Source organism: Rhinolophus hipposideros (genome assembly GCF_964194185.1).
Source record: "Rhinolophus hipposideros genome assembly, chromosome: 14".
Lineage (NCBI taxonomy): Eukaryota > Metazoa > Chordata > Mammalia > Chiroptera > Rhinolophidae > Rhinolophus > Rhinolophus hipposideros.
The window spans coordinates 22,637,465-22,663,653 of NC_138060.1; the positions used below are offsets into that span (position 1 = coordinate 22,637,465).

Genomic DNA, 26,189 nt, shown 5'->3' on the forward strand with positions numbered 1-26,189 from the left:
GTAATAAGCCCACCAACTCATTCTGATGTTACTCAGGCTTGAAAACCACTGCAATATACTAACTGGCCAAGCTTGGACCACATGTGCAACCCATGGAGCATCAGGGTAAGATCTATGTAACAGAAAGCATATAGAAAAAAAATCTGAGGAACTGATATCAGGAAAAGACAGAATTGAGTCTGTGCTGGTAGAAGAGAGATATCCACTACAATGAGATCTCAGCCCAATAATAAAGTTCCTGTTTCTAATGCCATTATTTCTCAGAACAATGTTAATTATGAATTCCCTTCCAGAAAATCAATATTCTAATTAAGCCAATACCCTTTCATCCTTCTCTAAGATACAATGGTTTAGTTTAAATGTCATCTCCAAATAGAAACATGGCCGATCTTGAAAGGTTTCCACACCATATTATTTTCTTATTAAATGTTTCCTGATCTCTTAGGATATACTCTACTACAATTCAAGGCTTCAATAATGAATCTTATCACCCCAGTGTGATTAAACAATAGGGGAGGTTCACTTCGCTTCAAACGTTCTCAATGAAAATGCCTACAGAATTTTAGGGAAGGTGGTCAGCACTCCAATATCATCCACAACAATTTTTAAAAAAATATTTTTAAAAAGCACCTAATAAGGGAGGTGAATGTAGCTTGTTATATTAAGATTTTTGTTTGTTTTTGATTTGGTTAGGGACATTTACACTTATAGAGAAGGCAGTAGAGAGTGTGTCAGTATTTATCTAATCATAAGAATCCTCTGGCACCTGTTCAAAATCAAGATCCAAAGGCTGTTTTTCAGGATATTCTTATTTGGGAGGTCTAGGTTGGGGACAATGAATTTGGATTTTCAAGAGATGCCTCAGGGAATTCTTAGAATCAGGCATGCTTGGAACATATTCTATAGTGTTGAAGAGCTAGAATGCTGCAGCGAAAATGGTAGGCAGTCAAATCTTGGTTGTAGCTCCTGCATCAAGTGTCAAACATTACTATTATTACTGTTTGTTATTCTTTTTCTGTTCTCTTGAATAATCTGCCTGTTGCACCTTCTTATTTCTTACACTGCAGATCGAGGATATGCAGTGGGGTAAAGGAGTCCGGGATATCCCCCCCTCAGTGTGTACCCTGCCATGCAAACCCGGCCAAAGAAAGAAGACACAGAAGGGAACTCCGTGCTGTTGGACCTGTGAGCCTTGTGACGGCTACCAGTACCAGTTGAATGAAATAACATGCCATCATTGTCCTTATGATCAGCGACCCAATGAAAACCGGACTGGCTGCCAGGATATCCCCATTATCAAACTGGAGTGGCATTCCCCCTGGGCTGTCATCCCTGTCTTCCTAGCAATGTTGGGGATCATTGCCACCATCTTTGTCATGGCCACGTTCATCCGCTACAATGACACGCCCATAGTCCGGGCATCCGGGCGGGAACTCAGCTATGTTCTGTTGACAGGCATCTTTCTTTGTTACATTATCACTTTCCTGATGATAGCCAAGCCTGATGTGGCAGTGTGTTCTTTCCGGAGAGTTTTCCTGGGCTTGGGGATGTGCATCAGTTATGCAGCCCTCTTGACAAAAACCAATCGGATTTATCGCATATTTGAGCAGGGCAAGAAATCAGTGACAGCTCCCAGGCTCATAAGCCCAACATCACAACTGGCAATCACTTCCAGTTTAATATCAGTTCAACTTCTAGGTGTTTTCATTTGGTTTGGTGTTGATCCACCCAACATCATCGTAGACTATGATGAACATAAGACAATGAACCCTGAGCAGGCCAGGGGAGTTCTCAAATGTGACATTACAGACCTCCAAATCATTTGCTCCTTGGGATATAGCATTCTTCTCATGGTCACATGTACTGTGTACGCCATCAAGACTCGGGGTGTCCCAGAGAATTTTAATGAAGCCAAGCCCATTGGATTTACTATGTACACAACATGTATAGTATGGCTTGCCTTCATTCCAATTTTTTTTGGCACCGCTCAGTCAGCAGAAAAGGTAAGTGAAAATGCACACTACACCATCCATTTCAAACATGTGTTCATTTCTGTAAATATTAAAACCAAATTAATTGTATAGAGTGAGAGGTTTTACATATGCAGAATGGTATTCTTAACAGTAGAGAAACCCTAAATTAATAGAATAAGCATCAATGCTACAGAAGTCAAAAACTTGCAGTGAACTTTGCTACGTTCATTCCACTGGAAACACACAAGTTAATTTGTAGAATTATTCAGTGTAGCAAAACATTATCCAGTATGAGGCTATCTATCTAAATTAAACCTTCCAAATAATTCATTCTCCACTCTATTTACACATATTTCTTCAGGATAGGAAAAGAGGGCCACAGTTCCTATGGTCATTAGTAACTCTGTCTCTTCTTAGTGACTGTCTGGGTTGTCACTGTGGATTGGATCTAGTACATGAGCTATATAACATATTAGAGTTGGCCAATGGTGTGTGTGTGTGTGTGTGTGTGTGTGTATACATATACATACACATATACACACACACATATACAGTCACGTGCCTCTTAAGTATGGGGATACGTTCTGAGAAATGCTTCGTTAGGTACATTAATCACATCAAGTGATTCAGAGTGATACCAGAGACTCAACTTTCCAGCAGAGGGGGGGAACAAGATTAGAGCAAGTGTCATCAAGCTATGAAATTTCAAAGTTTTTCAGAATGAGTGGGCCCTAATATATTGGTCCTGCATATGGTTAGTGCACATGATGCCCATATATAATTATAAATTTTTAGAAATATGCAAATTAGGCATTCCTAGTGTGTTAAGTCATAATTAATGTATGTTTAGCTGTAGGTTTGACTGACATGAGTGCGAATAAGGCCATGCTAAGGTGTTAATTCTAGTCATGATTTGTACACATCTGACTTCTACACCCAGCCCGTCTGGCTATAGTTTTGTGTGTATGCAAATTGGGAAATCTTAATAAGATGTGGCGTCTTTCATTTAATGAAGGCAGATCTGACCTGTTGGTACAACTGAAGCCAGAACTGAGACCGAGAGTCCTAACTGGAACACTCTATAGGAGAAAGAAAAGCATAGTTATATTAATAGTTTGATTAGAAATTAGGATGTTAGGGGTCTAGTTTGATTCCGTGTTAGTTTGGAAAAGTCTCTTAAACATTCAGGGACTTAATTCCCTAAGTGAGAGAAACAAGGATTGAAGTAGGAATGTCTACAAATTCAGAAATCTATGGTTCTAGGAATTAGGTGAATCTGATTTGTCATTGTTACTTCTGTTTAATCATTTGAAGGATTAATGGCAGTTGACTGGTTTTCCAACTAAAAAGACGTCTTTTACCTATATTGTTTGATTCAAAAGCTAAATGTTTAGACTGCATTTTTTTTTTAAAAGTGAATATCTCATGAAACCACACAGAATTCTAAAGCCAAGGGTGATGATTCCAGATTATGGTTGTAACTATAAAGTGTCTTGAAGGAAGTTCTTCTAAAATATATGCTCAACAAGCATAGTATGTTTCTAACAGTATGTTTCAAATTCATAATGCGTGTTTACTGTCTGTGAAACCAACTTGAATTCATTTTATTGCTTCTATCTATCACTGAGCCAAGGGAATAGTAAAATATGAGTTAGGGTAGTGAAATGCAATAGAGAGAAGAAGAAAAAAAAATTATCCAAACTTATGCTGGTAAGTCGATAACCACTGAACTTTTTATGGGGCATGATGTGTGTCATCAAAGCTGATGGAGGTAATAATTATTTTGTTATTAAAACAAGCATAATTTTCCATGAAACAGGTTAAAAAAACATTACATCGTTTCCTTAGATATTTATTCTTAAGGAATACACAAGGGAGGGATAATTGTAGTTGTTTGTAGATGGGCCTTTTTATAATGCATATTTGACACTCTACCACTTCATTTGTCTATCCATTTTTAGTCATGACTATGAATCTTTTCATGTCAGAGGTATAATTTATTCATTAAAAAACCCCAAAATGATGCAAGGTTTCAGGAACTGAATTCACTGGTTGTAGTTGTTCTAGATGTTGTTCTGGTAGCACTTCACTATAGGAAAAACTAAGCTGTCTTCAAGCAGTGTGCTTTTTATCCCAGAGATCAGAGGGCATATACCCCTTTCTGTATACTCCCAAATAGCTAATTGGCGCACAGGTACCAAATTGCCAAATGGGAACAGTGAATTGTTATATGAAAGTGCACACACTCTAATCATGGGCATATGACTAGGGAAGCATGAGGGATCAATTTAAAAAAGTATTTTATGTATGTGAAACCTTGGAATTCAAATTGTGGAAGGCAGAAAATTGCCAAATGCAGCAAAGATGTCACAGCAAAAGGCATTCTCGCCATGCTAGCAACATATAGACTTATAGCCCTTCCATTTTAGTTTGAATTTGACAGTTTAAATGTTTCAAATGGAAAGATTCCATTGCAACAGAAAAAAAAAAAAGAGTGGGCAGTAAGTTCAGTAATGACTATTTACTGCTTCAGGAGATTTAATTCCTATTGATTATGTTTGGGATATCTTCATGAACTCTCTCATCAGTTGAGTTCATTAGCACAGCACAAAGTGTGAGGACATGTCTTCTTTCTTGTGAAACATCAACTCTTACGAAGTTTATTTTTGCTCTTACCATGTTTCCCTCAAAATAAAACCGGGTCTTATATTAAGGTTTGCTCCAAAGACATTAGGGCTTATGTTCAGGGGATGTCATCCTGAAAAATCATGCTAGGGCTTATTTTCTGGGTAGGTCTTATTTTGGGGGAAACACAGTTTTAAAGAGGATGCAGAAGATTACTGCTATCATGTTTTATCATTGCTAATCCTGTGACTTCTACAATGAGGGTCTTGCAACATGATCAAGGAGGGAAGAGGTAATCTTTAGCCATAAGAGAATGATTCCTGGTTTTAGGAATTATGTTTAGGTTACTACAACGACTCAAGGAAATGTTGCAAACGGTAGAGCAATAGCACAGGAGGACCTAGGTGGTCTAGTGAGGTGTAGGGATATTCCATTGTTTTATACTAGCACTGTCTGTCGGAGGACTAGATTGTTTTCCATGAAAAACAAAGGCTTGCACTGTGGGTGTATCTATGCAGAGAGTTATGCATGCAACCTGGAAAACAAAGCATGTTTCAGGTAGGGAGGATACAGCCAGCCCTGCCAAAATCCGAGAAACTCTAGAGATGCTATGTTTATTTATCCAGAGACCTTTCAACCAAATGTCGTCTGAGGAACTTTCTAGGTAAGCCAATATATCATTGCTTACACATGGACAGGGACACAAGCTTTGTACCACTGGCTTTGCAAAGGCCTGGTACACAAGGAATGTGATCACAAGAAATTCTCATCCCAAACACACGGGAGGTCAAGAGATCAAGGAACCAGGAGATCAGAAAGACACTTTCCAGGGTCAAAGACAAAGTCTAGAATAAGAAGTTCTCACTGAAGTATGAGCTCCAAAGTTTGGGCCAGAAACTTTAAAAGCCAGGACCGAGGCACTGCCCCAGGGGTCAGAGATAGCAAGAAGACAGACACATAGAACTGTTTCCCAGGGATATTTCTTGAGGGGTTGAGACTATAGGTCAAGACCTTTTGACCTTCCACTTGTAGTAGATAGCTCTACAGAATCTGAACAAAAAGCAAAAACCAGCCTAGGTACCAATTTAGAGATCAGAAATATTTGCCTGGTAGGTAAACACTCCCTAATCCGTGCCCAGGGCAGACATCACTAATAAGTAATGGCAGCCTGCCCCTAAACCCAGGTGCGGTCTGTCCTTATCAACAGTGTTTAGGCAGCCACTACCAATAAGTGAGAACTAGAAGAAATTTAAAATCCTTGTGCCGTTTCTGATTTAGTATCAGGCTTCAACACATGAAGGTTTGGTACTTCTTACCACCCAACTGTTTATTGTGTGAAAGCCAATAAATGAATTTCGTTAAGATTAATCTGCTTGAAAGTAAGGAATAGTCGGGAAAATGGGGTGGGCTTCAGTTAGTCTTTATTTTGTCTCTGATTACAAGTCTCTTTTTAATTTGCTAAGGAGCAGTCTTAGCTCTCTTCAGAAGTCATGTATTAGGTTATGCTCTGTGCTATCTGATTTGATTAAAATTGGTCTTTCGGCAATTGGACTGACAGTTGTGAAACACCTACTGTGCCCCTAGTACTCTCTGAAGGACTTGTGACACAGAGGTAAAGAAGGCGCTGTCCTTATCTGTCAGGAACTCACAGCTAGTGGTCCCCATGGGACTTCAAATGCACCAACTAGTGTGAGGCATGCTCTGATTGTCATACAGAGAATGAAGGACCGGCACTGAGCAGGGAACCCCACTTAATCCTCACAGGAAATGGGACAAGTGGATTGAAGTTACCAGGCAGAGCAAGCAGTCCAGTAAGAAATTATATCACGTGGGAAAAAGGAGGGGAGCGGTATTCTCAGCACACGGCACATAGAAGGAGGAGATGGATTGCATTTAAGCGACTTTGACTTATGAAAATATGCGAGTGTAATAATAAAATTTAATAAAACCTCATTCTATGAGCAAAGTTTGAAACAACGTGAACCCCAATCTTTCATTCCCAAATTAAACTTTTGGTAAGAATCACATCTTTTCAAAGTGGAGGACCAAGTTAATTTTAAATTCTATAGCTTATAAGCTGAAATACCTGCTGTTCTTTCTTAGGATGAAATATCCCCTCCTGCCTATGTTGAACTCTGCTCGGTCTCCCCTCTGATACAAGTTCACATTCGTTCCCACCTCTGGTTTTGGGGACCTGGACTCTATAACAGTGGTAATGATGCAGTAAAGAGTCGTGGAACCCCAGTTGTGATGATTTTAGACTTTGTCTTTTAAGTGATGGAGATGCAGCAAAAGTTGATAAATGTGGGATAAATATGAGCAGTGGGCATTTTGAAATGGGAACTCAGGGATGACACTTGAGGATGAGCAAGAGTGAGAAGCAGAGAGGCAAGAAACCTAGTTAAGTAGCTATTGTAATGGATCAACAAAAGAAGACACTCCTTTGAAGAAAGCCTGAGGCATTAGAAAAGGTAGAGCAGTTTTGAAAGCTGTTTCAAACATTCTGAATATTGAAAGAATATGTGAATACATTGTGCCTTATCTTTCCTTTTGCGTTATGTTGTTTTGTTACTAAAATAGAGATATACTTACATATATACGTATATTATTTTACAAGTAACACTGCCCACTATATAGTCTTTTTTCGAACAGCATCTAAATGAGGAAAGAAAAAGGACTCCCATTATCCCATTCTCTAGAGACAATCATTGTCAACAGTCTGATGACTTGACTTCTAGATATATAAACATGCACATATTCGCACATATACACAAACATTTTAAAACAAAAATCTTTATTTTTCCTCTGGAAGGCTTGCTAAGAACCTTCACCTTGCATCTAAACACGGTGGAGAGAAATGTTCCAACATGTAGTTTATGCTGAGGCCATGTGTGCACCCGTGCTGTGATGGGCATGGATATTGGTGGTTGAGATCTTGCTTCTGCTGTTTACGTTTTGTCTGTTCCTATTTATATCAGAAGCATATGAAACCATTTTCTTCCTGCTTCCTTCTGTGATCTCAGTGATAACTGAACTTCTCTGCAAACAGCCTTCTGAAACCAGCTGTTTTCATGTCAGGCATTAGCCAGTGGCTTGAGATGGTGCAGTCCTCCTTTCTCCTCTTACATCAGCTAATGCATCAGCTAATTTCAGGTGCAGTCAACCTAGGATAATTAGAGCCTTTACCATCTTATTCCCTTCCTTTAGCCAAAATAACTAGTTCAGCAGGTAAAAGCCAAGCGCCTGTGTAAAACTGAACTGAGCCAGAACTAATAAGGAAGCAGCTTGCTACATTAAAACAAGGCTCTGGCCATTCAAGGTTTGAACAGATAAGCTACACCAGAAAGAGAAATTTCTGCTAAAAGGAAAGGCTCAACAAGAGACCTTGAATCCGCCCTCCATGGAGTGCTCCCTGGAACATGCTTTTCCCATTACGTGTATATTTCATTTTGAAACTTGAGCCACCGAGAGACCCAGCCACAAGGATACGGCCTCACCCTTATAACTATACCAGGATAATCAAACAAATCTCTGCCCTTTGGCATTTTTTCAGAGCACCACAGACCACCTGTCATTTTCAAAAGGAATTTTTTTTTTTTTCTCAGAGCACAAGAAATCATAACAGAATATAGTCTGCTGATGAGCAATGAGGGAACTGCCTTGGGGTGAGATGCCCATACTATTAGGTTGGTGCAAAAGTAATGGCAGTTTAAAAGATTAAAAATTATAAAACCTCCATTACTTTTGCATCAACCTAATACATATAGATCATAAAACTGGCCCAATTAGGATGTTTTTCTGGTCTCCATTTCTCTGGTTCCGGAAGCTGCCTGATGACGATACCCCCTCCCCCTTTATCGTATGGTGCTCTGTCTGAACCTCAGCATTATATATTTTGGATGTGTCATTGGACTTCTTTGGTCCTGGGTGCTTTTATCTGCACAATTATCCCTACTTTCAGGTTTGTTTAAAACCTTTTCACTGCGACGCTTGTCTACAGTCAAATGATATTTCCATGCTGCTGACTGTGGCGTTTAACTTTATCCCATGGACTCAGTGTTCCAGAAAGGAAGTTTAAGAAAGCAGATGTACATGATTCTATATTTTTGTGTTTTCTAAGAATGAATAACAATAGGGCATTTTAATACTTTAAAGTAATCATTTATTTTAATAAAATGTAGCACCTTAGATGTATTTACTTAATAAATACTGTAATTATGTTTGACACGTTTTGGAGAAGAAACTTGAAATCAATTAACCAGTGAAAAGGTTAAGAGAAAATGAGATCTTTAAATTGCTTAGTACAGCATTTAAAAGACTGATGACATCAGGTTCTGGTGAGGAACAACTGGAGCTCACATACAATGCTGGTGAAAATGTAAAAACTGGTGCAATCACTTTGGAAAACAGTTGGGCAGGTTCTTAGTGTTAAACACGCACCTATCATATTACTCTAGCCATTCCCCCTATGTCTCTCCCTAAGAGAAATGAAAGAATGTGTCCATACTGATGCTTGCACATTAATTTTTTTTCCCAGTAGCTTTATTTTGAATAGTACAAAACTGGAAGCAATCCAAATGCCCATGAATAGATGAATGGATACACAAATTAAAGTCTATCCATAAAATGGAATATTACTCTGTGATATAAAGCAATAGACTATTGATAGATCCGACAGCAAGGATAAATCCCTAAACAATTATGAGAGAAAGAATGCAGAGAAAAAGGAGTATTTACTGGATGAGTTCATTCATACAAAATTATTTTTAAAAATCCAAAGTAATCTATAGCGACACAAAGCATATTAGTTACTGACTGGGGATGAGGGGGACGGGCTTAGCATTACAAAGGAGCACCAGGAAATTTGGAGGGTAGCATATGTGTATACCCTCTTGATTATGGTGATGGTTTCACAGATACATACATACATTAAAGCTGATCAAATTGCACACTTCAGATATGTGCAGTGTATTATATTAGGGTTTCTGGGTGGGAATTCCTGCCCATTGTCAGGATTTTTTTTTCGCTTTTCCATTCCCGAATCCCGAGATATAAACTGTTTTCTGTTCTCTATGATGAATTGTTTCCACAAAGTGACAGTCGATACTACCAAACACCTGGGTTCAAGGAGCCGATTTTTCCGATTTCCCAACCAACTTTTATCGGGATTCGGGAATGGGAAAGCGGAAAAAAATTCCTGAGAACGGGCGGGAATTCCCGTCTGGAAACCCTACATTATATATCAATTTGTTAAATAGAATTTAACTAAAGTACATTTTAAACATTGATTGGCTTTATTCAATTGTACATGAATTGGCAAATAGAAAGAAACTCCGAAGAGCTGTATAAAATGAAAGTCTTTTATACGCAGAACGGTTGGGACAAGGAAGTTACTAGGAAGGCGTGGATAATTTCAGGCAAGGTCACTTTCCTTTGGGGGATGACAAGGGTCTATCAGGAAGATTACCTTACTAGTCCTGACCAAGTTATTCTAGATTGACTAGTTATGATTACATTGCTGGAAGAAGCTGAAACTGAAACTGCAGTTAGGCTAAGTATCAAGTCTTGGTTTGGTTATGTGATCTTAGTACAAGTTACTCTATTTGAGGCCTTTTAAAATAAAGATATGTCAATAAAACCATTTAAAAATGCTTTGCACAGAAACCCTTCCTTTCTCTCCTCTTCCTCCTTTCTCTTGAAACTTCATCAAGTGTTCTTATACCTATTGGCCTGTTTGCACTGAAACTAGAAATTGCATCTGTAATGAAACTAGAATTATATGAGTTAAAGTATAAAGTGATTCAGATACTTTCTGGCACATGGGAAATGCTCAGTAAAGAACTGCATCCTACCACAATAGACTCCCTTTAGCAAAACAGTTCTGTCTGCTCAAGGAGGAAAGGTCAGCAGAAAGTAAAATAGTTATGTATTTGGGGAAACTATAAGTAGAGGCTCTAGTATGGATTAGGGGGTTAATAAGAGCTACCTCTGGAGAGGTGGGTAGAGGTGAAAACTCGGAGGACCCTGTATACTGACTACGTAGTTTAGGCAATTGGGGAGGATGCCTCAATGAGTTTTAGGGCAGGGTGTGACACTGTTGGATTTATGTTTTAGAAAGATTCTTCATTACTTATGAGTAATGGTTTGCATGATAGCTGTGATATTGTGATTTATAATATGAAATATGTATTTGGTCTTTGTCTGTTTTCCGTCACAGAGCTCCTATAACACTTGGAATTTCTTAAGTAAGGAGAACAATGAAGGTGTCTTTTGTTACGTTCATGAGATGACTTTTGGACCACACCTATGAATGGGGGCTGGTAGCAGGAGAACTAACCATGTGATTAGAGAGTTGGAGCTTTCAATCATACCCTCATGGTCTCCAGGGAGAAGAGAGGGCCTGGAAGTTGAAGCCATTGCCAATGGCCAGAGATTTAATCAGTTGTGCCTATGTAATGAAGCATCCAGAAAAACCCGGAGGGATGGTGTTTGGAGCACGTCTGGGTTGGTGAATCTGTGGAGATTTGGGGAGAGTGGTGGGCTCTGACAGCACAGAAGCTCTACACCCTTTCCCCTAACTGTGTCCTACACATCTCTTACATCTTGCTGTTACTGCCTTACATCCTTTTATTATTAATAAAAAAAAAAAAAGTTAATCTAGGAAGTGAAATGTTTCTCTGAGTTCTGTGAGTTGCTCTAGCTAATTAATGGAACCTAAGGTAGGAGTTGTTGGAACCTCCAATCCATAGTTGGTAGCTGACAACCTGGACTTATAACTGGCATCTGAACTTGGGGTTGTTAGTCTTGTGGGCCTGAGCCCTTAACCTGTGGATTCGGATACTGTCTCTGGGTAAATAGTACCAGAATAGAGTTGAACTGTAGGATACCATTACTTGGTGGTTTGGGGCAAAGTAATCCCAAACACATTGGAATTGAGTGCACAACTTTTTATAGTTATTTTGACATGTGAAATTCTATTCTGGGAAGAAGAGTGGTTACCAGCGATGATTTAAATGGACTTTCTCTATGCTCAGACTTTTAGATTTATACTCTTTCCCCCAAAATTAGACCTAGCCAGACAATCAGCTCTAATGCATCTTTTGGAGCAAAAAGTAATGTAAGACCTGGCCTTATATTACATAAAACCCAGTCTTATATTATAGTAAAATAAGACCAGGTCTTATATTAATTTTTGCTCCAAAAGACGCATTAGAGCTGATCGTCCAGCTAGGTCTTATTATCGAGGGAACACGATAATCGAGTATACACCTTGAAGGATGAGAAAGAGTGAGCACAGTCCCATAGAGAAAAAAAATCAGATCAGAGCTGGTAGCCAGCTCCACCCCCATTCTCTGGCTGTTCAGTAAAGGGGCAAGCAAACCTCCCATACCAAAGAACACTAGATGGGACCTGGGAATGAAGATGCTGATCCATAGGACTGTAGGTAGGAGGAGACTTTGGAACACTGCCTTCAATCTATACCCTCCCTCTCCAAGTAAAGAGAGTGGTCTATGGGTGAGACAGCGAAACAGTAGTAATGATATATGTTATGTGTATTAGAGATGGTTTTGAAGAGTATCTATACACTAGAAATTCTGTTTGTGTACAGTCTCCTGTTTTGGATTTGCCAGTGTGTTACCACTGCTCTGGTTTCTTCCAAGGGTAATGGATGTCTGGCTTTTGAACTGTAAGTAGTTCCTACTGAATACAGCTGTTCTTGGCTGATTGTCACTTGGGACTTGAGAATGCAGGTGCATGCCATCTAACCACCCAGCTTGCCGACCTGTGCCTTTGGTAGCTCTCTACCCCAGCTCAGCATCACATTTGACTCTCCAGGTCTGTCTGGGTTTGGTCATAAAGTCATTGAGAAGTCAGTGCATCAGGGAGTGAGTAGCCTAAATAAATGGCAGTCCAATTACAGACTTCAAGAGGGACTCGTGTGGAATTTCTCTGATTGAACATTCTCGTTCAAGTCTCAGGTACATGAGGGTATTAGAAAAGAGACACAAATAGCCAACCGAGAAAAGGAAGGGCAAGATAGAGAGTACACTGTGGCAAGGAATGTAAAGGACAAGTTAATGCCACTAACTTAGCGATTCCTTGAGGTTCTCAAAGGTCTGTAGATACCTGAAGGAGGAACCTCAGGCACAGTGGGTCGTCAGTAAGTATCTGTTAATAGGCAATCGAATGACCAAAACAGAAAGTCCCACTTTCTTTCCTATATGGGGGGCTCTCTAATCTTCACTTTGAACTTTGATGTGACTCACTTTTCTGATATATCACTTGCAAGAAGCTAATATTGTTTCTGAAGAGGCTTGACTTATACATAAGGAGTCAGTTTTTCACACCTGGGTAATTCTGGCTAACAGATCCAAAGCCCCAGAACAGTTTATAATGATTGGGTTTTAGCGTCCAAGACTGGATATTTAGGCTGGCTAAATCTGCCTTCCAATTCTATCAATACCATTGTATTTGTCTCGTAACCTCCCCAGTGCCATGTCGAAGTGACGAAGTAGGAATCTCATGGCCAAATTGCAGTGTTGATGAGACCTGGGCTGCTGCCTGGTGCTGCACCAAACTCCAGGAGATCAGAGTGCTTAGTTTTCACTCAGCAATCATATAATTCCCTCTTTGTGTAATGTTACAGATCTTGAGGTGTAGAAGTTTCTTGTGTTTTTTTTTTTTTAAATATTTAACTGAGAGGCAAGGAACCACAGAGATGTTTCTAATATGTGTAGCAAAATGTAATTTAGTTCATAATCCTTTTTCCCCTGAATCCTCCTGGATGGGAGGACAGAGATAAAGATAAGTATTTTGTAAGACCTTGAAACTTTCATATTAGTTTCTAAATTGGAATATTACCTGGTTATAGTGCAGTGGGGAATGGGGCCAGAATCTTCAGATTTTCTAATATTGAAAATCTGGCACCAAAAGCTAATAAATAACCTACAGAGGCACACTGCTGACAAAGGAATTGAGCTGAAAACTCTAGGAATGGCTGTGTCGGAGAAGAGACACCACCATCTGATTCCAGGGTTAGAGCTATGTGGATGATTCGTAAGCAAGCTCATTAAATTTTAGATTCTAAAGTGCTTTGCAAATGGAAGGACCTTTCATTTCATTTTGTCATAGAATTCCAGTTTTCTGCTACAGCTGTTGGGAAAAGAAATCTCAGGGAAATGATTTCTTAATGGTGATGCTGGCAACCAGACTGCCTGATACCGAAGCACTGGTTTCTGGAGCGGGCCCTCAGGTGCTTAAAATGGAAAATTGTCTCTCTAACATGTCTTGTGTTACCCCATTCAGCTGTATCTTTCAATTGATTGCTTGGCTTATAACCAACAGTCAGTTTTTTCATCCATTGCCTTCCACCACAAAGGTCTTAAAAAAACAGGTTAGTTGATGTACTGAAATAGTAAATATAAAAGGTTTTGTTCCCCATCATGACACTATCATTTTTCCCCTCCAGTGTCTACCACCCCTGAGCTAGATATTTTAGGAGAGAGAATTTTAAAATAGTTTCTTTTTCTTTTAGAATGGCCCCTGTTATTTAACAACTGACTTTGAAGTGCCTGTAACAGGCTAGGCCCTGAGATCCCAATATCTGTGGTTCATATCACTCCCATTAAAATAAAATGAAATAATAAAATAAAATAAAATGCTCCAGTGGTTTCCCATTGATGATGATATTATTATTATTATTATTATTATTATTATTATTATTACTGCCATTTGCCATCATCAGAATGATAATAGTGTTTTAACTTTTCCTTAAAACCTATGAGACTTAGATCAAGGATCATAAACTGTGGCCCATGGGCCAAATCCAACCAGCTGCTTGTTTTTATAAATAAAGTTTTATTGGAACATAGCCACATTTATTCATTAACATACTTCCAATGGCTGCTTTCAGGCTACAAGGGCAAACTTAAGTACCTGTGGCAGAGATTGTGTGGTTTTGCAAAGCCAAAAATATTTATAATCTTAATATTTTCCAAAAAAAGTTTGCTATCCATGCCTTAGATCAGGGGTGTCCAAACTTTTTTCAACGTTTTTCACCATGGGCCATATGCGGTAAAATACACAAACAGCCGGGCCACTCACTCAAGGTGAAGTACGTATTGCCTCACCTGGTTTATTTAAGTAAACTAAATATATTTTTGGAATTTGCTGCAGGTCAATAAAAAATGGATTGTGGGCCGCAGTTGGCCCGCGGGCTGCAGTTTGGACACCCCTGCGATGAGCTAGTGCCTTCAGATCTTTCTGACGCCCATTTTCTTATGCTTCTCATTCTCAATGACTCCCCTTCAGTTTTGCTGATATCATTTCTTACCCTGACCATACTGAGACCATTTCCTTCCTAGGACCTTTGTACAGGATGTGACATCTGTTTAGGATGCTGTCACCAAGAACTTCTCATACTGCCTCTTTTCACTATTCACATCTCAGCTTACAGACTCAGATAAGCAGTATTTTTAACTCTACTCCATCCAAGTTCAAGTTATTTCCAACCCAGTCACATTCTGTTTCTTCCTATCATTATCCATCCGTAACTGACGTCAGCTACTTTGTTCATGTGCTTTTTGCTGGCATCTCCTCTTCTCATAAATACAAATACCTTGAATGCAAGCACTTGGTTTGTCTGGTTCTTCTCTGGATCCTTAGGGCCCCAAACAATGACTCACTCTAGTAAGTACTTTATAAATCTCTATAGAATGAATGATGAATCAATTATTAATCCGTTTTGGAGTAAGATACAGACCCTTCCCTCAATAAACAGTTTAGAAATACAAAGAACCATATAACTAATATCTGTGAAAAATATTACAATATGAAACCCTAAGAAAGTAGGTTTACAGCGAAGAATGAGATCAGCCTAGCTGGAGGAGTATGTCTAGGAAGAACTACACAGATGAGACAGATCTTCAAGGATGATTAGGCCTTGTTAGACAGAAAAGGCTGTAAACTGAAGGAATTGATTGTGAAACTGATTTATTGAAATTGATTACCAATGAATTTGTAAAAATGTCCGATCTCACACAACATTTTCAGAAAAAAATGCATGTGACGGTGAGTACATGGAAAAACAGATGTTCTTATGAACTACAAAGAGATGTCTAAACCGATCAAACCCTTTTTTTATTTTTGAGTCTGGATTCTTTTAAAAATTTTTTTTAATTGTCATTTTACCCCATTTTTATTGAGATATAATTGACATATAACATTGTATTAGCTTAAGGCACACAAATAATAATTTGATAAATGCATGTATTGCAAAATGATTACCACAGTCCGTTTAGTTAACCTTTATCATCTCAAATAGTTACAAATGTTTTCTTGTGTTGAGAACGTTAAAGATCTAGTGTCTTAGCAATTTTCAAATATGCAAAGAAGTATTGTTAACTATAGTTACCATGCTGTACATTATATCCCTAGAAATTATTTATCTTATAACTAGAAGTTTGTAGCTTTTGACCACCTTCACCCAATCCCCAATCCCCACCTCTGGCAAACACCAAACTGTTGTCTGTTTTTATGAGGTTTTTATTTTATTTTATTTATTTATGTGTTTATTTATTTATTTATTCATTCATTCATTCATTCATTAAGATTCCACATTTAGGTCAGATGACACAGTATTTGTCCGACTTATTTAATTTAGTGTAATGCCCTTGAGGCCCATCCATGTTGTTGAAAATGACAGGATTACTTTTGTTAAATAACTGAACAATATTTTATTCTATATATATGTATACCACATTTTTCAATCCATTTTTGTCATTGATGGACACTTAGGTTGTTTCCAAGTGCTGCAGTGAACGTGGAGGTACAGATACCTCTTTGAGACAGAGATTTTATTTCCTTTGGATGTATTTCCATATGTGGAATGGCTGGGTTGTATGGTAGTTCTGTGTTTAACTTTTCTAAGGAGCTGCCACACTGTTTTCCATAGCAGCTTTACCAATTTTCACTACACCAACAATACACAAGTATTCCCTTTCCCACACATCGCCACTCGCCAGCACTTGTTTTCTTGTCTTTTTGATAATAGCCATGCTGACCGGTATAAGGTATATATAATAGCCATATAACAGGTCTTACTTTGGTTTTGATTTTCATTTCCCTGATGATTAGTGATGTTGAACACCTTTTCATATACCTCTTGGTCATTTGTTATGTATTTGGGAAAAAATGTCTATTCAGTTCCTGTGCCCATTTTTAAATCAGATTGTTTGTTTTGTTGTAATGAGTTGTACATATATATATATATATATATATATATACACATATACACACATATATATATACATATACATATATATACACACATATATACATATATACATATATATACATATATACATATATGTATTATATACACATATGTGTATATATAGATACATATATGTATACATATATATGTGTGTATATATATATATATATATATATATATATATATATATATATATAATATTAACCCCTCATAAGAGAAAAAGATTTTTTGGGGGTTTTGTTTCTTCCCATTACATAAGTTGCCTTTTCCGTTTGTTAATGGTTTTACTTGCTGTGCAGAAGCTTTTAGTTTGATGTAGCCCCACGCGTTTATTTTTGTTTAGGTCGCCTTTGCATTTGGTGCCAAATACAAAAAAATCATCCTTAGTACCAGTGTCAAGGAGCTTATCCTCTGTTTTCTTCTAGAAGCTTATGGTTTCAGGTCTGATGTTCAAGTGTTTATTCCAATTAGAGTTTACTTTTGTGTGTAGTGTAAGCATTTCACACTTTTTGATGCAATTGTAAATAGGACTGTTTTATTAATTGTGTCTTCTGTTTTGTTTATTATTGCTACGTAGAAACAACAGATGTCTGTGTATTTATTATGTACCCTGCAACATTACTGAAGTCATTTATTCTAATAATTTTTTGCTTTGTTTTGTTTCGCTTTGCTTTGTTTTAGTGTGTGTGTGTGTGTGTGTGTGTGTGTGTGTGTGTGTGCATGTGTGTGTGTGTGGAGTCTTTAGGGTTTTCTCTATATTATCTGCAAATTATGAAAGTTTTACTTCTTTCTTTCTGATTTGGATGGCTTTTATTTCTTTGTGTAGTCTGATTGCTGTGGCTAGGACTCCCGATACTGTGTTGACGAGAAGCAGTGATAATATTCATTCTTGTTCTGCTCATGATATTCAAGGAAAGGTTTTTAGCTTTTTCTTATTGAGTATATTATATAAACTGTGGGTTTGTCATATATGGCCTTTATTATGTTGAGCTATGTTCCTTCTATATCCACTTGATTGGCTTGAGAAGTACAAGCTAGAGTTTAGAGGATGGAGGTAGGAAATGGAATCATGAGTTGGGCTAGGGAATGTTCATGTAGGGATTTGCAATCTATTATTAGCAAGATGGGGAACGATGGGAGGCCTCAGAGCCTGTTTTATGTTTTAGAAACTCCACTCAGAGTGCCTGTAAGGAGAGAACAAAAAGAGGGTCAGAGAGACCAGAGGGGAGTTTTATAAGCACCAGCACATTTGATAGAGCTTCTGAACCTCTATCCTTGATACAGTTCATGCGATGAAAAAACTGAAGTAAAAGTGATTTACTCACAATGTAAGCATCGCACTTTCCTACTTTTGGGGAACTCGTTTTATCAGATCAATTAGGTAAGCAAGGTCCTACTACTTCCCTGAAGTAGGCAAATCCTATAGGAAATGTCCTTGGGCTACTGGCCCTAATTATTTCCTCCTGTCTTCTGAAAATCTGTGGCTATTTCAGGCTCTACCCACCAGCCCAGTGTTCATCTAAGATAGTTCCCAGAAAGCAAATGGGCCTTCCAGGTTTTCCTTCTCCCTAATTCATTCAGGACATGTTACAGAGTACCTTGATGTGCCACATGTCATGAATCAGGACCACAACGTAGGGCCCTGGGGTTGTATCCCGCACAGTGCCAGGGTCTGCTATTCACATGGAGCATGATGAGAATGCCACTCCATTGAGTTGTATGGGCATCGCCTGCACAAGTGTACCCTGTAGACTGCCACTTTGCCAGGCACTGGGAATAGAGATGATCAAGGTATCGTCTATTCAGTTAACTGAACGCCTAGGTTATAGTGATTAACCTTGTCTTGGCTTTTGAATGACTTTGTTTATTTATGAACATCTTTTATGTAAAAACAGAAGTGGCTAGACTAACAGCATGGTGTTTCCAAACCGAAGAAGAAGAAAATAAACCTTCTAAGCCTGTCTCCTGGACAGTCCTCCGGCGGCATGCATTCTGGAAACCTATCAGAAGCATTTTAGATCAAAGCAGGTAGCAGAGGTTAGCTGTAGCCGGGCCTGATTTGCAATTCCAGACGCATCCCTGAGTACCATGTGGGCCTCTGCTGAAACCACCTGCAGGCTCCCCTCTGTACTCAGAGCCCGCACAGTACAAGCAAGACGAGATATGTGGGCCAGCAGATGGTGACTTCCTGACTTGTCATAGGGTTAAAAGTGTCAACTCAACATCATTGTGGGAGGGGGTGAAGTCACCTTCTATTTCCTGACCTTTCTTTCCTTCTCTCTCTCCCCGTGTGTGTGTGTGTGTGTGTGTGTGTGTGTGTGTGTGTGTGTGTGTGTGTGTGTTTCTGATGTGGTCCACCTTATGTACTCTGGTGCATTCTATTGCAAAGAAATGATCTATTTAGTCAATGGTTGATTGATTCATTCACTAATTTAATATGTATTTAGGAATATCATCTTTGTGTGTGACCACTGTCTAGGCCTTGGGGACAGTGGACAAAATTGACAAGGTTAGGGTTTTTATGAAAATTACATTTTAATGAGAGAAAGCAACCAACAGAAAATTTCAGATTAGTCATGTATGTTCAGAAGAACTAAAACAGGTGAATTGAAATAGACAGTGTTCTAGAAAGAGCAGTGCTACTTCAGATTTGGTAAGCATGGAAGGCTTCAGTGAGGAGGTGGCATTTAAATAGAATCTGTGATGAGAAGGATCCAGAGGGATAACATAATTTGTTAAACTAGGTAAGTGGAGGAGGAGGAGGCAAAGAAGCTTCACAAGAACATCCAGGTAGAGAGAGGGAACACCAGGAGAGAATCATCTCCCAGAGACCAAGGGAGAAAAAGGTCGGGAGGAAGAGGGAAAGGTCAGTAGCTGCTGAAAAGTTTAGTCAGATGGAAATTCAGATTTGACCATAAGATGGGCAATTAAGGCTACCACTAGGGACCGTGAGAAGAATGGGAGGAGAGAAAATTACCTCAGTGAGCATAGTAAAGGCTTTCAAAGGGTTTTACCTTATCTATTCTATAAAAAACCCAAGTGTAGCTGCAATGACCCAAGTAGTGGGGAGGTGGGGAGAGTTATAGGCTCAAGGGAGGGTATCTTTAAATGTTTGTATGGTAAAGATGATCTTACAGAGAGAGGAAACTTTAACAAGTAGAAGAGTGAGGGGATCATTATTAGTGATCCATGCTTCCTGTTGTTTGATTTTTTAAAAAAAATATTTTAATAATTGTAGGACATACAAAAGCAGGCTATGTGTAGAGAGCAGATTTTGCCCATGGGCTTCTTCTGCTGATCCCTGCAGTCCACTGGACAACTGTTAAGTTATCTCCTTGACTGGAGATGGATATGCTTTTTATTATTATTATTATTACATCAATTCCTGGAAACTTTGTGTATATGTAGGGTATTATGTCTCCATCAATTAGGTGGAATACATAGTAAGGCTTCTGATCCAAGATCTCTTTGTCCTTGGGGTAGCTCAATTTTTTTTGTCTGTTTCCAAGAGGATGAAATTTTAAAGTATGTATTTCTGGAAACATGGATGAACTTAGACATTAGAATGGCAGGCTTTAATTGATGGAGCCTCTAGTGCTGGCAGAGACTAGGAATGGAGAAAAGCTGGTAGGAGAGGAAAAACATGGTCCCCAGTTGATCAGGATATATCACTGATGAGGAAAAACAGAAGTTCTGTGATGAACACACCCTTTATTATATCTGATACAGCGAGGCTCTCCCTTCCTTCTTCACTTCCTATTCCCCTGAACAGCAAGAGAGTGAGGGAGAGAACTTTAATCCCAGGAAGGCCAGAGGACAAATTCCCCTTGATAAGTGTTTGAGTCTTATGAAGCAGTGACATTTGCATGCAAATCAGAACCTTCTCTGGATCTCAGGGTTCTATTCTTCAGTCATGATATCTAACATATCGCAGATAAGGAACACAGAGCTGGGGAGCTTAATGAGGAGAAGCAGTGACCGCACAATACCTGGGAAGGTGTCGATGTAAAGACTTGTAGTAGTCAGTACAGGCTAGAGTATGACACAGTAAAAGACAAATCCCCGTAGCCCAGTGGGTGGTGACAAAGTCCATAGTTTGAAGGGTGGGCAGCCCTTCTCAATCCTCTAGTTGTGCTCCCTGGAACACATGGCTGCCAGGGCTACAGTATCAGGGAAGGAGTGAGAGTGTGTCGCAGGTATAGAGAAGTCCATGGGTATTTGGTGAGTGCTAGCTCTGCCACAGCATACGCTGTTACCAACAACCTGTCCTTTGATTACACAGGCACATTCAGCTTATATACCCCACGCACTGGTATAACATTCTCCTCAGGAAAATGATAATGCCCCCACCCCCTACTATAAAGGAAAGAAACTCCATGTAACACCATTCTATCAGTTATCATAAAAGGGGTCCCTTGCTCATGAGCTTTGATGACAAGGGTCTTGATGTTGTCCTTCATACGACATTAAAACTACTTGGACATTTTAATCCTCAGACCAATTGTCAAGTTAATTTAAAAAGTGGTGACCTTTGCTCGAGCTTCTGAAAAATCCTATCGGCAGTTCTGCATTTGATGAGGCACACTTCAAAGTAGGCTAGATACAGATACTTCTTGGCAGAGCAGACGGGTTTCTCCATGATGAAAAAAAAAAAAAAAGCATTTGTGTCAGTGGTGAAATAATCAATAATTGACTTTAGGTGATTAAAAATGAAACAGTGGTGACTTGACGCATGAATTTGTCTTTCCAGAATGACTGCAAGCTTGGATATAATGAAGATATCTAGAGTTAATGAGAGCTAAGGACGGGGATGTAGGGACTTAATTTTTTCCCCTTAAATCTTCCTATGTGCCTCTTAGCAGAGACTTCCCACTCAGGATGTGTGACCTGCAGGGAACTGTAGGTGTAACCTAGCCCAGCCCTTTTAGTCTACAATGAGAACAGAGATGCAGGTCTGAAGTGACCTGCCCAGAGGCCCATCATCAGTGGCAGCACGGATTTCATTTAACAGGATGCATGAAAATTACGTTTCCCACAATGCACTGCGAGCACCTCAATACCTTTACATATGGGCTTTTCACTATTTTTAGACATCCTTCTTGGATTTCTTTCTTATAAAAGTCATGTTGGTCACAAAATTAGACGCTTGGAATTTTAAATATTCTTTTGTTTCTTTTTTTTTAAACAAGAAACTAAAATACATTTATTTCATAGAGGGTATGGTACATTCTCAGAGCATCACTTGATATATTATGAACGTCTGCTTAAACTTTAGTTCCTGTGTCTTGGGTGAGTGATGAGAAATCTTGTTTCTCAAAAAATTAGTATTCAGTTTTGGCATTCACAACTGGTGTGTGACTTTTAGTAGTGAGAGCCTGTCTCTAGTCTTATATCCAAAGGTTGATACAGGGACATCTAAGCTTGCTTTAGTAGCAAAAGAAAGATGCAGGCTCACGGACTAGGACGGCATTGCATAAAGAAGCAGTCTTTATGTGACTGAAAGTGTCTTATGGGCCTGGCTCATTACGGAGAAGGGATTATCAGAGGAGAGATGAGAGTAACTGAAACAGGACTGTGGTCTCCCCAAGTTCAGGTGGCTTAGTGGCAATCTGACCTCATGTAGCCCTAGGGAAGATTGTCTCTTACCTGCTGTTTTTCAGGAGCACACGAGTGGGTGCTGGCAGACCCTAACCTACATGGTTGGAAGGTTTCTAGTGAGTAGAAAAGGATTGTTGAGACTCTGTGAAAGTTCCTGTCTTTTCTGAGTGATAGCATAATATATTCCATCAACTGTCCTATCACCTTACCAACAATTCAAGGAAAGAGGTCATTTAGCATCATTCATGAAAAGTATCTGGAAGACTGGAGTTTGTACTGAAGCTCCTGAACTGCCCAGAAATGCTGCCATTATAGTGATACAATTACTATCTCCAGGAAAGGAATCCATTTTCACAACTGAATTGTTCAAAAGGCACACAATGGCACCATGATTTTTATGCTTCTTATTGTTTTCGGTTTTTTTGTGTTGTGTTTTTTTTTCCAGTGGATACTTAAAAATCAATTTATTTTTGTTGTGGTGTATACCAAGGGTATAGTGTTTGTTAGGATGAAAAAGCAATTTTAATTTAGTGGGTAATGGATTTTCTTTATCACAGAGTAATGTGGAATAGATGAGAGACACACCAAATAAAATTCTCACTCTCGATCCCAGGGGTTGAGGTGGGGAGATGGGGCTGGCAATAGGACAAGTTTAGATTTTGATAATTCTGTTTGAATCTCTCCTTAGAGTGCTTAGTTGTCAATAAAAGTTCTTGGTAAGCAACACAAATGACCTAGCTATGCCTGTCCTGTTGAACTGAGTGTTCCAAAGCAACAGCGTACGTTGATTACACTTAAAGGGCCAAGACTCAGGTTTAGCTCTGCTACTGTCTATCTGTGTGGCCTCTAGCAATCATTCCTTCTCTCTGTGTGTCAGTTTCCCCATCCGTAAAATGGATTTAATATCGTCATAAGCCCGTGATTCATAAGTTAACTGGGGAAATGTCTTATATCATCCCATATCATCCCAATCAAGGTTGTTGATTATAACTGACTATGATTATAGTGTTGCTGGGAAAATTCTTATTTAAATGAATTGATGACTAGGCCCATTCATTTCCAAAGCTACCTCTGCAATTTACTTTCTATAGCTTTCTCATTGCCTTATCATTTGCTGTTTCAGTCAATTCATGAGCTATTTCCTTAGTACAGTTATGTTGGTGTGTGTGTGTGTGTGTGTGTGTGTGTGTGTGTGTGTGTCTTACAATTTGCCCATATCATCCCCAATCAAAGGAAATACATTCTTCCCTTCAGTTTCATTGAGCTAAATTAGAATTGATATCATTCCTGGACCAATAGTGACTGCGAGGGTAATACCCCCCCGTGTGTGTGTGTGTGTGTGTGTGTGTGTGTGTGTGTGTGTGTACACACTCATATATACATACACATACATACACACACAATGTCACAATTTTTAAAAGCATTTTGATGACTGTATTTTAACATCTGGCTTCCTTTAAAAGGCTGTGTGTCTTATCTTAAGCACTGAAGACCATATTCTGAGAAGCGGTTCACAGGTTTCCCCAGACTGCCAAAAAGTCCTTTGGGACCCAAAAGGCTGAGAAAATCTCTAATAGATTATAAGTTAAGGAGACCAGAGGCTGCCTCTGGCTTTGTGTGTCAAAACTTTTGGCAGACTGCAGGTGCTAAATAAATATTTGTTGAATGAATAAATGCAAAAATAGAAGGTTGGAGACGATAACCCTCTTCGTTTAGAGATCTAGTTACTTGACATAACCTGTTGACGTTCAATTCTTGGAAAAAAAGTACATTAAAACTTGTGTTTGTTTAAAATGTGTTGGGCTGCAAAGAACAGAAATCTGACTCAAGGTGGCTTGAAATCCAAGGAGTAGTGTGCTCATGAAGTCACAGCTAGCTACGCTTCAGACTTTCCATGCGTCTGCAGTCATGCCACCAAGATGCCACCTGTAGCAACTGGGGCCATGTGTGTCTTTGTTTCTGTCCAGGAGGAAAGAGAGAGACCCTTATCTGCAGTCACAGTTTCAGTTTCATTGAGCCACATTAGAGTTAATGTTATCCCTGGACCAACAGGGCTGCCAGGGTAACACCCCACGTTGTTTGGGCGAGACTGATCAGTATGCATGTCTGCAGCTGAGGTGGGGCAGATTAAAAAGTGAACAAACAATAAGTCATGCTGGTAATAAGGACAACGTGTTTGGTAGGCAACCAGCCAGCAGGGTCAACAACACACAACTCTTCAGGGAGGCTAATCAGAGGACACAGGTTAGCAGGGAAAAGATCACTCTGTTTGTTCAACACTTATCTTTGGAAAAGGAGACAAGGGGAGAGCAAGTCTGTAAGGGGATAATGTTTATAAGCCGTGCTGCTTTTGACGCCTTGAGAGTGGAATTTCATACAATAACATGCAGGGGAAGTAGAAGCATTCCACGCTCCTCAATAACCACCTCCTTCCCCCTTGAATCAGGTGGCACATTGTGAATCAGCCTTTATGCACGGTGAAAGAAATGATACAAAATGAAAACCAAAATTTAACACCGTTCTTTTCTGTTTTGTCATATTTTATTCTTCATACTTATTCAGTATTCATCTCTCTGATTATCATCTACAGAAGAGATGAAAAAGAAAGAACTGGAAGTCAGAATGTTTCTCCCTGTAATTACTTACAGATTCATATGCCTACCAACCAGAAGGAGAGATTCTATCTCACAGAGGTAACAATTCATGTCTCTCCAGTACTATCTTTCGCGTCCCCACTTTCAGCATCAGGGACTACTCATGTATAATTAGCCTTCCATTGATTTCCTGAGATTTTAGCTCTTAGAATAGAAATCTTTATCAAGATGCAATTATAGTTAATTTGCCTGCTACTGTTTTGTAATAAAGAAATTTGTTTCAGAAGAAATTACTTTTTTGCAAGTTAGAATTCTCTAAGGTAGGCTGGTAGTCAATGTGGAAGTCTTTGAAGCTTGCAAGTTTTATACTTTGATGTTTCTGTTAGAAAATCAGGGTATTCTGCCATCGCTAACCCCTGTGAGTAATTATTCTAGCCACCTACACTCTTTCCAGAGGCATTTGCGTTTGAGTTAGTAAGTTAAGCTTTTTAAATTGTATGTTACTCTGATAAGCAAAACACCTGTTTTCAAAAGGGGGGATATCCTGTGAACTTGTTGTATTGGAAAATCAGACATAAAATTGGAGCCATCTGATTTCCTACAAATCTGTGATGTCGACTGTACTTCAGAAAGAAATTCTGTCTAGTTAGAGCTACCATTGAATATTGCACTGATGCCCAGATACGTGCTTTTCAATCAACTTATCTATTTTCAAATGGTACATGACAGCAGAGATATCTTTCTCAAAGACGTGGACATACACATGGTCAAGGGCAAACTTTTGCTTATTTAATGAAAAAAAAAATCTGTCAAATCAGAACTCTAATCTACATATTTGACACTGCCTTTTGTAACCTAGGGAAAGAAAGGTTATCAATGTTTGGCACGTTATGTCACTTATTGGAAATGGTTGTTTTTCTAAGTGCCCCCAGCACAAAAATGTCTACTATTTTATGATATATGTCGTAGAGGTCAAGACTCCTGATAAGCCAGAAATAGCACTAGAATTCCAAGACTTATCCTTCTAGAGAAAAATCATGTGAGGTTAATTTCCAAAAGAGCAGTCCATAGAGAGGGGTCTTGTATATCTCTCATAGCATTGTCACCTTCAAATGCACTATGTGA

At 39.0% G+C, this 26,189-nt stretch overlaps 1 protein-coding gene across 10 annotated transcripts in view; it reads left to right on the plus strand.

Annotated features, from left to right (window-relative positions):
- The window catches only part of GRM7 (glutamate metabotropic receptor 7), an 822,860-nt gene that overhangs the window by 647,003 nt on the left and 149,668 nt on the right, over positions 1-26,189 (plus strand). For 9 of the 10 annotated variants that reach the window (XR_013994860.1, XR_013994861.1, XR_013994862.1 and 6 more), the window contains exon 8: positions 1,068-2,003. The exons of the other annotated variant lie outside the window; for it this stretch is intronic. Coding sequence is in view for 6 of the 9 variants with exons in the window: in XM_081071756.1 (XP_080927882.1) it covers positions 1,068-2,003 (936 nt within the window). In the remaining 3 variants the exon portion in view is untranslated. The remainder of the gene's footprint in view (positions 1-1,067; positions 2,004-26,189) is intronic. 10 annotated transcript variants of the gene reach the window in all.